The 15,429-nt window shown below is 36.7% G+C and overlaps 1 protein-coding gene across 1 annotated transcript in view; it reads right to left on the bottom strand.

Annotated features, from left to right (window-relative positions):
- KY (kyphoscoliosis peptidase) overlaps nucleotides 1-15,429 on the bottom strand; it is a 53,524-nt gene that overhangs the window by 15,384 nt on the left and 22,711 nt on the right. Inside the window, exon 6 of the mRNA XM_087964920.1 lies at nucleotides 11,882-11,964. Coding sequence (XP_087821046.1) covers nucleotides 11,882-11,964 — 83 coding nt within the window. The remainder of the gene's footprint in view (nucleotides 1-11,881; nucleotides 11,965-15,429) is intronic.

The raw sequence follows: 15,429 nt of genomic DNA, 5'->3' as shown, positions 1-15,429 counted from the left end.
TTTTGTATTGATTTAAGTTCACCCTTTTCATCCAATAGTTCCCCATATCTAACTGTTTGTTCCTTCTTATAAATTATAGGATAGGAAAATGCTTCAATAGTTGATAACCAAACTGGAATTTTCAAATAACATTGTCTTTTTATCTTCTCCCAGTTTAACCACAAAGACTCCCGTATATAATGTCTTCTAAAATAACCCTGTGTTTTAGTTCCCTTATACCATAAAAAAGCATGCCAACCCAACAGCAAATCATGACCTTCTAGTGTCAACAATCTAGTCTTTCTTAATGTTATCCATTCCTTGACCCACATCAAATTTGCAGCTTGGTAGTACAATTCCCAATTGGGCAGGCCAAAACCTCCTCTAATTCTAGCATCTTGCAAAAGTTTTAGCTTTATTCTCGCTTTCTTACCTTGCCATATATACTTCAGCATAATTTTATTTAAATCTTCAAAATAGTCTTTTCCGAGCCTAATTGGTATTGTTTGAAACAAAAATAGGATTCTGGGTAAAATATTCATCTTGATTGTTGAAATTCTCCCTATTAATGACAATTGTAAATTTTCCCATTTCTTCAAATCTAAAGCTATCTGTTGTTTAAGTTTAATATAATTATTCTCTTTTAATGTGCTACATCTTGCTGTCAAGTATATCCCCAGATACTTGACCTTATTCGTAACTTGGATTTTCAACAGGTCTGCCAGTTCTTCTCTTTGTCTTAGTAGCATGTTCTTTGTCAAAATCTTTGTTTTGTCTTTATTTATTTTCAAACCAGCCACCTCACCATATATCTCTATCTTTTCCAATAACTTTGGAGCTGTTTCTAACGGATCTTCCAAAATAAAAGCTAAGTCATCAGCAAAGGCTTGCAGTTTAAATTCTTCCTTTTAATTTTCATTCTTTTTATGCTTTTATCATCTCTAATATTTCTATTCAACACTTCCAAAGTCAATACAAATAGCAAAGGAGATAGGGGACATCCTTGTCTTGTGCCTTTTCTTATATTAATAAAGTCTGTAAGTTCTCCCTCCATCATTACCTTTGCTGTCTGCTTATTGTATATGGCTTCTATTGCTTGAATAAATTTTCTGGCAAAACCCATCTGTTCCAATAATAATAACATAAATCTCCAGTTCACATTATCAAATGCCTTTTGAGCATCTAGGAATATCAAAGCCATTTGCTTTTCAGGGTGTGCCTCATAGTATTCCAAAGTATCCAGGATTACTCTCATATTGTCTCTAATTTGTCTCTTTGGCAGAAATCCATTTTGGTCTGGATGAATGAAATTATTTAAGTATTTTTTAAGTCTTTCTGCTAAAATTGAAGCAAAGATTTTATAGTCTGCATTTAATAAAGAAATAGGTCTATAGTTCTTAATTTGCAGTGGATCAGCCTCTTCTTTTGGAATAAGTGTGATATAAGCCTCTGACCATGTTTTGGGTATCATCTTCTTTGACATAGCTTCATTCATAACTTCTAGCAATGGAATGCTCAATGATTCTTGTAATGTTTTATAGAATTCTGCCAGAAGCCCATCTGGACCTGGTGCTTTCCCATTATTTTGTTTCTTGAGTGCTTCAGTTAGTTCCATCATTGTTATGTTGCTTTCTAGCATTTCTTCAGTCTCTTTAGATATCTTAGGTAGGTTAGCATTCTGTAGATACTGTTTGACTTTTTCCTCATCAATATTCTCTTGTTTATATAGTTGCCCATAGAAGTCTCGAATAATTTCCTTTTTCTCCTTATTACCATAACAAACTTGGCCTTGGTCATCTATTAACTTCAATATTTTTCTTGATTCTTTCTCCTTTCTCAATTTATATGCTAGCCATCTACCTGGTTTATTTGCATCTTCAAAATAATTCTGTTTAGCATTTCTAATTTTCTGTGCCATTTCTTCTTTCTCTATTAATTCATTTTATGTTTAGTTATGTCCAACTTCAATTTAATATCCTTTTTCTGTGGCGTTTTCTGTAGTTCTTTTTCAAGTCTTTTATACTCATCTTCCAAGGCCTTAGTGGCTTGCCTTTTCCTAATATTCTTTTTTCTTATATAATCTATTATCAAACCTCTAGCATATGCCTTCATTGTATCCCAAACATTCTGTGTTGAAGTATCTTCTTTTTTATTTTCTCTAAAGAAAAAAGCCAATTCTTTCTCCATCCATTGTGTAAAATCTTTTTCCTTTAAGATAGTATTGTTTAATGTCCATCTCGATCTTTTTTTTGTCCCTTCCATTTAATTTTCATTGGGCTATGATCTGCCCAAGTACTTGTTTCAATATTTGTTTCTTGAATATTAGATATTAATTCTGTTGAGATCCAAATCATATCCAATCTGGACCATGATAAATGTCTATTTGAATAGAAAGTATATTGTTTAGTTTTAACATTTCTTTCTCTCCAAATGTCTTTTAAGGTTAATTTGTCTGTCATTTTAAAAAAGGATTTAGGGAGAGTCTTTCTATTTTGCTTTGTTGTTGTTGCTATATAGTCCAGTTTATTGTCCACAATTCCATTAAAGTCTCCCATCATAATTATATTAACATAGTCCAGTCCAGCTATTTTCGTGTGTAATTTTTTATAGAATTCTTCTTGTTTATCATTCGGAGCATAAATTGCAATCAAGAGTATTTTTATATTGTTGTCCATTATTTCCACCATTAATACTCTTCCGTCTTCATCAGTATAAATCAATTTTGCTGGGATGGCCTCTTTAATGTATAAAACCACTCCTCTTTTCTTACATTGAGTCAAAGAAGTAAATATTTTCCCTAATTTTGGCTGTACTAACAATTGTTCATGTTGTTTTTTAATATGTACTTCTTGTAGACAAATTATATCAAATTTTAATTTCTCTAATTTATGAAAGGTTTTCCTTCTTTTAACAGCTGAATTGAGTCCATTTATATTCATTGTAATCAATTTTTTTTCTTCCATGATTATGCTTTATATTTAGGTCTAACAGCTCTTGTGGATCTTACTTCACGCTGTTCTTTACTATCCACCTGTCCACCTACTGCGCCTTCCTCTTTTTCAGTCTCCAGTTGTTCCTCTTGAAACTCAATTAATGAGACCTCTTTCTCTGCCTCTTCTTCTCTCCTTCCAAAAAATTCTGCGTGGAAAAGTTCTGCTTTCTCAATTGAATCAATTCTATGTCTCTGTTCTTGCCACGTGAACATTAATCCTTCTGGAATCAGCCATCTATAATTCACTTCCTTTTTCAATAGCGTTTTGGTCAGGAATCGATATTCTCTTCTCATCTCTCTCACTCTTCTGGGTATTTGTTTTAAAACCACAATCTCTTTGCCTTTGTATTTCAACGTCTTCTCTCTTATAGCTTGTAATATTTGTGTTTTGATAGATTTTTTTAGTAAATCTGATATGGACTTCCCTTGGTAAGTTATTTCTCATCGCATATCTTGTATAAACTCGGTATACCTTGTCTACTGCATCCATCATCTTTTCCTCTGTAATTTCCAAAGCATCCGCCAACATTTCTATCATTATCGCAGCCAAGTTTTGTCCCTTTTCTTCTTCTATATTTTGAAATCTGAGATAGAATTCTGACCTCTCCATCTCCCACCTCAACATCCCACTTTTATCTTGTTCAACCACTGTTAATCTGCTGTCAATATTTCCAATCTTCTCCTCTCTTTGTTTACCTTCTTCCTCAATTTTTTGGAATCTCTCATCATACTTCACCATCATTTGTTGAATATTTTCCACTTTTTCATCAGTCTTCTCTGTTCTTTGTTCAATAGTATCTGTTTTTATCTTGAGATCTTGGATTCCTTGCATAATCATCTGTAAAGTCACGGTGGAGAAGGCGGAGCTTCGTCATGGTGATACAGCTGTAATCTTGGGGCTCCGAGATCGCAGATATTTTTGCCCCTGGATGGTGATCGTGAAGGGCGCACTCCGTGGACCCCAGGGACATCGCAAAGTCCCTGGTTGATCTGGGAGAAGTCCTTTTGCCGGCGGCGGAGAGGCAGCCTCCATAGCTGCTGAAGTCAGGACAGCTCCGGAAAGGAAGAGGCTGAAAGTGAAAGTGTGTCGGCTGGGTGAGAAACTTCTTTTTTTTGCTAACTCGCTGAGATTTGAAAGGACACTCTGAATATGAGAAGAAACCTGTGAGATTTTTTGTCAAAACTGTATGAGCGGCGCTTTTTAAAGGGACGTCAAATTGAGGCTTGGATTTTTTCTTTTCTTTCTCTTACTTTTTTTTTTTTACTGGACTTTAACGTGACTTTGTAGTTAACCAGACTGAATTTTCTCTTATATATATATTTACTTCTTATGTTCCTTTTTGTTTTTTTAATTTTCTTTTAGGACAGAGGCTCCCTTTGGTTATTTTCTCTTCTTCTTTTTTTTTTTATATATATACACATGTAAATATTTTCTCTTTTTTCTCAACTTAAACTATGTTTTTCTGGCTGGGGGAGGGGAGTGTATTAGGAAATTTTGTAATACTGCCAACTAGAGGCTTGAAAATATTTTATTTGAATTGGAGAGAACTGTGAAAAGACTCCTTCTCAAGGACATTTTAATTTGATAAGATAGAGGGAAGAGCGCAGCAGAATATTATTATAGGTGCTTTCCTGGACTCTTATCAACATTTTAACACTTGAGGCTTGGCTTTGAAGCTTGTGGAGAAGAGAGTCATAATAAGAGCCTTGGACAACTAAACAAAGTGCAGTGTATTTTCTTATCTCTTTTCAGTTGTGGTACCAGCTTCTCTGTAAATTTTAATTTTAGTAATACTCTTATTTTTGCTTTTTATTTTAAAGGGAAAGCCTCAGAATTTTTTCTTTATTTTTCTTTTCTTTTCCTTCTTTTTACTGGGGTTTTTTGCTTTTTCCATCCATGTTTTTGGACCATTCTGCCTTTTCCTTTTTATTATTGAGATTTCCTAAATTGGCTTAAGGTGTGAAGAACCTGAAGGAATTTTTTCTTTTTTTCCTTACTTTTGTTCTTTTTTTCTAATTATTATTATTATCTTTGGGCTTTTTTCTTTTTTCTTCTTTCTATTTTTCATTTTTTATTGTGGACTACTTCATAATTGGATTAGGGTCTAGAACAGGGGTGGGCAAACTACGGCCCATGGGCCACATCCGGCCCGTTGGTCTGTCCAATCCGCCCGCCCCTGAAAAAAAATCGCTGGGCGTGGCGTATTGCCCTGCGCCGCGTGGCCCCCAAAGCTGCAAAACAGTGCGGAGCGCTCTCGGGTAGGAAAGAAAAGAAGAACTTTGCAAAGGCCTCGGCTGGGAGTTTGAAATCACCTTCGAGTGCGACCTCTCCGAAGGTGAGTCCCCGCCGATCCCCTTTTTTTCCGGGGCTTCCAGGCTTAAACTTTGCAAAGGCAAAGTTTGCAGGCGGGAGCGTCTTCCGGCCGAGGAGCTGGAAGGGTTCCGCCCGGTGGGCGGGCGGGCTGCTTGGAGCGGGCTGCTTGGAGCGGGCTGCTTGGAGCCACCTAAAGCTAGGCCGCTGCTGGTGGAGCCTTGCCCTGCCTTGGTGCCCCATTTCCCGGCTTGCGGTCCTGCTCGGCGGCACTTTAAAAGCCTGCTCCCAGCACCCGAGCAACTTCCCAGCAACTTGCGGCTTCCTTTTTCCTCGCGGGTGCTCGTGCCTGGCCCCGAGCTGTGCGGCGGAGGGAAGCCCGGCGGGCTGGCGGGCTGCTTGAGGCGACCCGGCGGTGCTCCGGCAGCAGCAACAGGCAGTTCCGCCCGGCTCCGCTCAGGTGTCTGGCTGGGGCTGTCAGGAGTTGCTACCGCCAGCGCAGCTCCGCGCTGCTCCAGTCCCGCGTTGCCTTGGGAAGGAAAAGGCAAAACCAGGAGCCGCTGAGCCTGAGCCTCCGGTGCCGCTGCTGCCGTTGCAAAGCACCGCCGCGGCTCTTCCTTTTTGCCTTTCCCTTCCCGAGGCAATGCAGGACTGGAGCCGCGCGAGAGCTGCGCCGGCGTAGCAACTCCTGACTCAGGGGCCTCCGAGGGGAGGGGAAGGAGGAGAAGAGGGGGAAAGGGTGGGGGCGATTCCCAAAAAATCTTGTGCTGACCCGCCCGTCTGTCAAATTTTAAAAGTCAATGCGGCCCCGAGCCAAAAAGTTTGCCCACCCCTGGTCTAGAAGAACCTGATGATTTTTCTTCTTCTCTTTCTCCTTTTTCCTTTTTGCCATCAGGCTTTTTACTATTGGATTTTTCCATTTTGGATTATAATTGTCTATTCTACCAGTTGGATTAAAAGTTAAAAAGAATTTGAAGGTCTTGAAGCATCTAAAATGAGCAGGAAACCCATATCTTCTGGCGTCTCTACCTCTACCTCTGCCTCCCCACCAGCTGGAGGACAATGTTTAATTCAGACAATGTTGAAGCAAGATAAAAAACAAGAAAAAGTGACTCTACAGAGGCACATTTGATCACACACACAATTGATTTCCTTCTGTCAAAGAAAACACCAAAGTTCACAGTTCGGTTTAGGATAATTTTAGGGGTGACTGGAGGGAGAGGGCAAGCTTATATATTTGTACAGGAGCCTCATTAAACATTGAAGTATAAGATAGAGCAGGGTTTCCCTTACTCTTGCTATACTTGACTTGTTATACTTGTACTTGACTGCCACCCATGTCTTAAATTTCAAAGACACTGTTAGGAAAGATTACTTTACTGTTATATGTGTACAGTTTATTCAGGTGTGAGTAACTATAACTGATTACAAGTCAATTATTTTCTTTCACAATGTATATTTATTGAAAGCCAGAATTGCTTAGTTGTCAGGCCAAAGCAGATATTTTATTAATCTGTAATTTTCTCTATTGGCTGATCAAGACTATATTCTAAAAATTTGGAAGCTGCATAATCAGAAGTATCTCATGGATCCAATCTCGGTCAAGTAAGCAGAATGATTACCTACCAGAGGTGGTATCCAGCTGGTTCTGACTAGTTCTGGAGAACTGGTAGTGGAAATTTTGAGTAGTTGGGAGAACCGGCAAACACCACCTCTGACTGGAGATTTTACAGTATCCTCTCCCTGCCACACCCACCAAGCCATATCCACAGAACCGGTAGTAAACAAATTTGAATCTCACACTGGTACCTACAATTATTTATTACAAGATGTCTGCACAACACAATGGGAAGAGAAAGAAAGAAACAAGGTACAAGACCAACCATATGGTTTTTGCCATACATTAAAAACATTTTGGAAGTTGTAGAACACAACTTCTGAGACCTGCAAGTGGGCATTGCACACTGCCCAGAGGCTACCATATGAGGACAAACTATGCATTGTAAAGATCATTTGGAGGTGGGAAATATTTCCAATATAAACTAATGAATCCCCTGCATGGATTGCCCCTGTAACTATATAGGACAGACAGGGGTGAAGTTAACCATCAGATTGCAAGAGCAGTCAGATAAGGCAACTCAATCTCATTGGTAGCTTCACACTGCAATGACTTATACTACTAGTATAAGTCAGATAAGGCAGATAAGGCAACTCAATCTCATTGGTAGCTTCACACTGCAATGACTTATACTAACATTTGCAACTACTAAGATTTTTGGGTGAGTGGGCACAAAAACAGCCAGGAAAGTGATTGAAGCCTGGGAAACAGGCCCCTCATTAGTCAACAGGAGTGCTGATTTACCACCATCTTATCAAGTACTTATCAATGTGAGGGCTGGGCAGCACAAGCAAGCAACAGCCAATGACTTAATAACCAGACATCAACACCCCAATCAACATCTAAAAAGCCACAAACAGGCACCATATAAATACCACACACAGAACAGCACACACTCTGCTAGAGAGATGTTCCCTGAAGATGGACTCCAAAACGAGTCTGAAAGCTCAGAATCTGGTTCTGATGATTGGCCCAGATTGAATCCTGCAACATTATCCTGGGATATGAATATCATCTTCATTTGTGAGAAGTATCTCATTGTTAGGAGTCCTTGGTGCTCTCTGAGCTTGGTTGTTTTCTTGGAGATATTTCATTGTCTGCAAGAAAACAACCAAGCTCAGAGAGTACCAAGGACCCCTCATTTCAATCCTGAGCTACAGATATTCTCCTTTTATTGGCATCTATTTTGGGTTATGAATGTATTTGTAATAAATATTTATCAACTTGTATTGAGTTACTAATGTGATTTTCTTTGCAAAAGTGGAAATAAATTCGGAGGGTCCCCTCAGAGTGAGACATCTAAGGAATTTAGAAGAAAACTAAATATGTTTGATAAGATTTGAGATGTTTCTTAAAAAGCTTCTATAGTCTTACGACTTTAATGATAAAAATGGATGCAAATTTGAAAATTCTTAAGGAAGAAGATCAGAAAAATGTCTAGGGGAAATGCCTTAGCAAAATGATAGAATATATGACACAAATGCAAACGTTTTTAAGTTTGGTCCTGGCATCTTCAGTTAAGAAATTGGAGAGCAGGGAAATTTCCTATTGTGTACTGTTAACAGATAAGGCTGATATACAGTGTTCTTCAGCTTTCTAGTTTCAAGATAGGAGAAATTGAAGACTTGCTGATGGTCAATGCAGTCTATGCAAGGATAGATGGGAAAATAATTTTAGCTTGTTCTACAAATAGTTCTTTTATTTTGAAAATTTAGCAATATGATTGGGAAATGGTTGATGTTTTACCTAATTAGATCAGAACTCATATATTTCAAAAATGTCTTTCTTAACATGATCTATGTAAAACATGCTGGACTTCAGCTCTTATAAACACTTTTTGCTCACTTTTATAGGAAAAGATCAGCCCATTTAGACAGCATCACCATTTGCCAGGATCCATCAATGGGACATTTATTCTGTCTGCCTCATACTTCTAAAGCAACTGGACACTCAAGATAGTATGCATATCAGGTATCTTTGAGCAGTTTTTCTCAATGGAAATACAATGGGCTACCATTTTGGACTAGAATAAATTTGCATTTTCTTCAAGAAGTGGAAATGGCTTCCTGAAGATAATTGTGAAAGAAGAGAGGGCGGAGCTGGCGTCGCGACGATACGGCATGCGATCTCGGAGGTCTGAGATCGCTGCCGATATCTTTGCTCCTGGACGGTCCATTTGGATCTAAACCGTCCTGAAGAGACGGTGAATGTAAAGAGCGCATCCTGTCGATCCCAGGGATATTGCAAAGTGCCTGGTAGATCCAGGAGAAACTCTTTTTGCCAGCGGCAAAGAGGCAGCCATTAAAGCTGCTGAAGTTGGGACAGCTCCGAAATGTGTGCTGGTTTGGTGAGAACTTTTTCTTTATTTTAACATTTGAAAGGACACCCTAAGGAAAAGCAAGAATCTGTAAAAGTTTTGACAGAAGTGATTAAGCGGCGATTTTAAACAGGAATGTCAAAGTAATTTTTTTTTTCTCATTGCTGGATTTTCTACACTTATATCTTATATTTTGACACTGGACTGGTTCTTTTCTCTTCTTTCATCTCTTCTTTTTCTCTTTTTTGACTTTATAATATTTTAGGCTAGAGACTCCCTTTTAGTTATTTTTTTAAAATATCTTTTTCTTTTTTTAATTAATTCTTATTATATTTTGCTTGGAAAAGGAGGGGGAAAGTGAAAGCAAAAGAAACTTTGTAACACTGCCAACTAGAGGCTTGGAAATATTTTATTTCTCTTTTGACCAGACAAAGCTGAGAAAGAATTGAGACCTCTTTTCAAGGACATTGCCTGTTTGATAAGATAGGGGGAAGAGCATGGGAGAGTATTATTGCAGGTGCTCTTCTGGGTTTCTATCAACATCTGGAGTCTGGTGTTGAAGCTTATAGGAAAAGAAAAGGTGATAAGTCTCTGGAGAAGAGAGTTATAACAAGAGCCTTGGATAATTAAATAAAGTGCAGTGTGCTCTTTTTATTTTTTCTAAGCTGTTCTACCCCTCCTCATCAGTTTACTTTTTGTAATAGCTATTTGGATTTTTGGCTCTTTGGAACTTGTCTTTGTTTTTTTCTTGTCTTTGGAAGTTAAATTTCTACGCTTGCTTTTTATTTTAAAGGAAAAGCTTTAGTATTAATGATTCCCTTCCTTTTCTTTTTAAGGGAGTAGCCTTTTTCTCTCTCTCCCTTCCTGGTATTTTTGTCTTTCCATCTACCTTCCATATTGGTCTTTTTTTGGTTTACTTTTCTGGCCTTCTTTTTTTTTTTCTATTATGCATCCTTTTATATTTGAGACCTCTTAATTGGATTAAGGTGTTGAAGAACCTGAAGAATTTTTCCTTTCTTTTTTTTAGTTTTTTATTCTTCACTTTTCTGCCTTTTTTAGGATTTTACAACTTTTTCTTTTTTGTGTGTGTTTATGGTCTTTTCCTTCATTTTTGAATTTTTACTGTTATCTAATCAATCGATTGGATTAAGGTATACAAGAACCTGAAGAAATTTTTTTAAAATTATTATTATTATTACTATTTGGCTTCTTTTTTCCTACTATTTTTATTTGGAACTGCAATTGGTTGTTTCACAATTGGATTAAGGTCTAGAAGAACCTGAAGATTTTGAATTGCTCAAAATGAGTAGGAAATTAACAGCTCCTGGTTCCTCAACTTCTACTTCTTCCTCTCCACCATCTGGAGGACAACGTTCAATACAGACAATGTTAAGGCAAGAAAAAGAACAAGAAAAAGTGACCCTGCAGATGATTATGCAAGGAATTCAAAATATTCAAACAAGATCAGAGAATATTGAAAAGAGAATAGAGAACATTGAACAAAGAACAGGGAAAACTGATGAAAAAGTGAAGAACATCCAACAAATGATGATGAAGTATGATGAGAGACTCCAAAAAATTGAAGAAGAAGATAAACAAAGAGACAAGAAGATTGGAGACATCGATAACAGATTAACTGTGGTTGAACAAGATAAAAGTGGTATGCTGAGATGGGAGATGGACAGATCAGAATTTTATCTTAGATTCCAAAACATAGAGGAAGAAAAAGTGCTGAAATGAGTAGATTGACATTTGAAATTAGAGAACAAGATGATAAACAATTTTATAAAATCTGGGATCTATTCTATCAATGTTAGAAAATAAAACATGGTAATGAAATATGTAGATTCTTAGAAAATAATAAATATATAAAGATATATTCTTTTCTTATTATATCTACAAAATGATTCTAGGATACATTTGGGATGATAATATTAGCTGTCATAAAACAAATTAAGTAAAATATGATTATTTTGTAAAACATGAATGAATAAAAGTATAGTCAAATGATTGATTAATAATGATATTAATGTATTTAATATTTGATTGAAAATACGAGATTATATACAATGTAATTGTAATTGAAGACTACAAAATGGAAGCACAAAACAATTTGTAAACCAACCGGCACACTGTATGTATATATATGGAAGATGACTTGATGTTTTTATGTTTTGTTTGTTTATGTTTGTTTTAAAAAGCAATAATTTTTTTAAAAAAAAGATAATTGTGAAAGAATGAGATCAGTATACAATAGAAGGTACAACATGGGTGCACAAATACAGATACAGTAAAGCTCTCAGATGGATCATTTGTATACTATATTCTGTTCAAGTGGAACTTGTCTGAAGCGATAGATTGCAACCAATAGATTGCAGTATCTGGATTATCAGTTTGGCTATTAGCAGCTCTATAACTCTTGACTAACTATCAAACATGCTACTAATTTGGACATACAACACAATTATTGAAAAAACAATATATTGTATATATAAAGCAGTTAGCATAACTACAACAGCATAATTTAAAATAGCTAGAAAACTAAATAACTAGACTCCACATGAATTCGATAATGTTGCTGGAAATAATTAACACCAGAATCTATGCAATGCAGTAAATACTAATATTTGAGGCATGCTGTTATTACTTTCAGAATTTATTTACCTTTTCTGCATATGCATCCAATTTTTCAAATTGCTTCAGGTCCAAAGGCATAGATTTTAAGCATGATTTGTCCCATGGATAAGCTGGAAATAAACATGCAATCAGGAATAATTAGGATGACCGGATGCAGAAGCCCTACCTTCTTCTGCAATTGATCTCCCTAGTTTAATTATTCTAGAAAGAACAAGCCAACAAACTAGTAAATCTAATTTAGAATGATAATAAGGGCTTCTATACTTCAGGGTTGGGTTTTTTTTAGCTCACTGTATTATGTTAACACAATAAAATGTTATGTAAAATCCTAAATAACACAACTAACAAGTCTTAAAGATGCAGCAGTAATAGCAGAGAATTAGGCACAAATATGACCAAGCAAGGGTATTGGGTCAATCTGGCAATAAGAGCAGTGAAGCAAATGTATACTGCTTTCTACTTAATATATATGCAGTTTCTTGTTCAGTGGCCTTGCTTAGGGCAAAACAGATTAGATAACTTGCTCCCAAGCTGACATACTTGTGAGATTTTGTCTGCAAATAGTATCATTCATATTTATTCAGGTTAGAAGTCAGCTAAGCAGAATTGAGTCAGGTGATGGGAGTTATGTCTTACAATGTTAGTATAAAGTCAGTATTGCATCAAGTAAGTGCTACTATAGATACAGAGTAGATACAGAAGTAGGAAAACACCTACTGCTCAGATTAGGTGATTTCTACAACTTTATAAAGAAGGCAGGGACTCTGCTTTCTTATTTACCTAACTGCTCTACTTTGTGAAGGGTCCTTGGTGCCCTCTGAATTTGCTTGTTTTCTTGCAAATGTTTCATTACCCTAACTAGGTAACAACATTAGTGCTAATAATGAGTGCTGCTTGCTGTCAGTTTATATTCTGATGTCTTGCCTGTCTGTTTGAGTGGGAGTGGTCATAATAGACATGCTTTAGTTGGGCTGTTTACTGATGGGTCTTTGGCAGATTCTTGATTGGGGTAGTGCTTATTTGATTGTTGGTCTGATTGTTACTCTACTTTATTTCTGAGTAGCAAGGATTTTGTTTGATGCATGACTCAACCTGTGTTGGACTTGTAAAAACACACATAATCTAATCCAACAGTTAAGTTAAGAGTTATACTCTACCCGACTCTGTAGTTTCTTCCCCAAACCCCAAAAACTTTAACCTTAGACTGTCTACTATTGACCTCACCCCTTTCCTAAGAGGTCTGTAGGGGGCGTGCATAAGCGCACCAATGTGCCTACCGTCCCTGTCCTATTGTTTCTCTTATTCTTCTTTTATTTTTCTTATATGTACCCATCTCATGTATTCACAACTATGTATACACTTATACTTATTATCTTGTAAACAATTGGCAAATCAAATAAATAAATAAATAAATAAATAAATAAGTTCCACGCTACTTTTAGATAATAGCCATCCTGAGAATTATCTCATATCATGAGTTTTTAATGTTTTTTTCCTAAGATCTTGTGATCTTGTGAAATAACTTTAAATTGTCCTAAAACCCCAGTCCTCCCATATGAATTTTATCTATCACCAAAAATTTGGACTGAATTAAAAAATGGTTATGTGTTGGAGTGGATGGGAGGGAGTTGATCTTTAAGAAAGATTGTACATTAGCAAACACTCATTTGAGTTGAATAGTACCTGGGGGTCATATGCAGTTCCTATATAATGAACTCCAAATAGTTTGTATTGCTTTAAATAAAATATTAACTATTAATATATTTTGGTAAGTATAACAAATAATATAAGTAACAGCAAAAAGCATAGTAATCAAACATTGCAAAGAAAACTATGCTCATCAACAAACCCCATCCAAATATACTACGAAGTGGGAGTGCCCTACTAACACAAAGCCTCCTCCCAGAGCTATCTTAAAAAGCCTAGATTTAATGGTTTCCCTAAAACATAGCAGGATGAAATCTAGAAGATCTATTCCAACTCCTTGGGCTCGGTAAATGGAGTTCCTAAAAGAAAAGAGCCAGTGTAGGTTTGCCATATTTGATTTCATTGGACAGGCAGAGCCCATGGGGAACAGACAGTCCTACAGAAATCTTGATCCTGAGATATGTAGAGCTTTCAGCACCTTGGATTGCTGACAATCACCTGGCAACCACTGCAATTTTCAAAGTGGAGATATTCCTTGGGAGAACTTCCATATTCTCAAACATCTTTACTCAGATAATTTATTCAGAAATTTCCAGGTGACAGCCCTATGTAGAGCAAACTGCAGTAATACACTATTTCAGATTGGAGCTTCCCAGAGTTACACTATTCCATATATACAGTTAGAGAGACAACTTTCTTTTGTACCTGAGATTACAGGGAAGGACAGATGCTGCCAAAGAAAAGATTTGTGTCAGAAGCTATAGCAAATGCAGGAGGATAGTTTAGGATTTAACCTCATTTCTAGGCTGTAGTGAGTGAAGGCAAAACTTCAAGCAAGAAAAGATGGACCTGTGAGCCGCCTAATGAACTGAGCAGCCATCTGTCTGTCTCAACCAACACTCAGCACCAGGCATCTGTCTCTTTAATAAGCTTGTTTGTATATATGGCCTTTTACGGAAGAGGGCTATTTCAGTAACCTAAAGAGAGGTAAAGCAGTTTTATGCATTTAAGAGGTTCCTAGTCTGCACATTTCTGAAAATTACTTTTTACCATTTGGGAGCTTGGTCTTTCTTTAAACTGGTGGTCTGTTTTGCTCTTTGTCAGGCTATAACTGAAAAGGCTCAAAACAGCAGCAGAATTCACAAGAAATCATTCAATGATATAAAGATACCATCAACAGCTGGAATTCTGTACCAGGCTGCTGGTGCATTAGTAATGTGTTTTTAAAAAAATATAAACTATGCTGCACTTAAATGGTTAGATGGCCTAGATATTGGTATTTGAACATAGATCTTTTCAACAATTGTATTTTATTGTGTTTTACTAATCTAGGTGAAATGTTAATATATATTACTAGTCCATGTATGATAATGCCATATGCTAGTTAAATGAATACATTATTCCATTTGAACAAACAAAGGCCACATCAAATTCTGGCAGGCACTGTCTATCCCAGTTTTAAAAATCCATCTTACTATTTTCTATCTCAACTAAAACATACACCAAATGTAAAGGAATTTAATTCTACAGAAGTAGCACTGGGAAAGGTTAGGGACATGAAAAGCTCTCTTAAGTTCTACATTGGGTCTCCTGTAGGGTTGCAAAGCATTTGAAATTATAACAGCATCCAGACATTTTTTAAAAGGTTGCTCTCCATCCATCTCTTTCCTCTGACAGACTCAACTTTTGTTTGCCTTTTAAAATCTGCTTTGTTTCTTTGTCTTGGGTTGCAAAATTTCAGATGGACACTATGGTCTCTTTTTTTATAATGCTCTGGCAGTTACAGCCATCAGATTTTCACTGCAAAAGTCCAAGGACATGAAGAAAATGCTCTTTCCTAGGTCAGTGTTTCTCAGCTTTTGCAATTTTTAAGATGCATGGACTCCAACTCCCAGGCTTCTGGCTGGGGAATTCCAAGAGCTGAAGTC

Source organism: Notechis scutatus, chromosome 4, assembly GCF_049901735.1.
Source record: "Notechis scutatus isolate UNSWTSFEM ecotype Mainland chromosome 4, rNotScu1.2, whole genome shotgun sequence".
NCBI lineage: Eukaryota > Metazoa > Chordata > Lepidosauria > Squamata > Elapidae > Notechis > Notechis scutatus.
The sequence above is the reverse complement of the archived record's forward strand: the minus strand, read 5'-3'. Positions and strand labels throughout refer to the sequence as shown.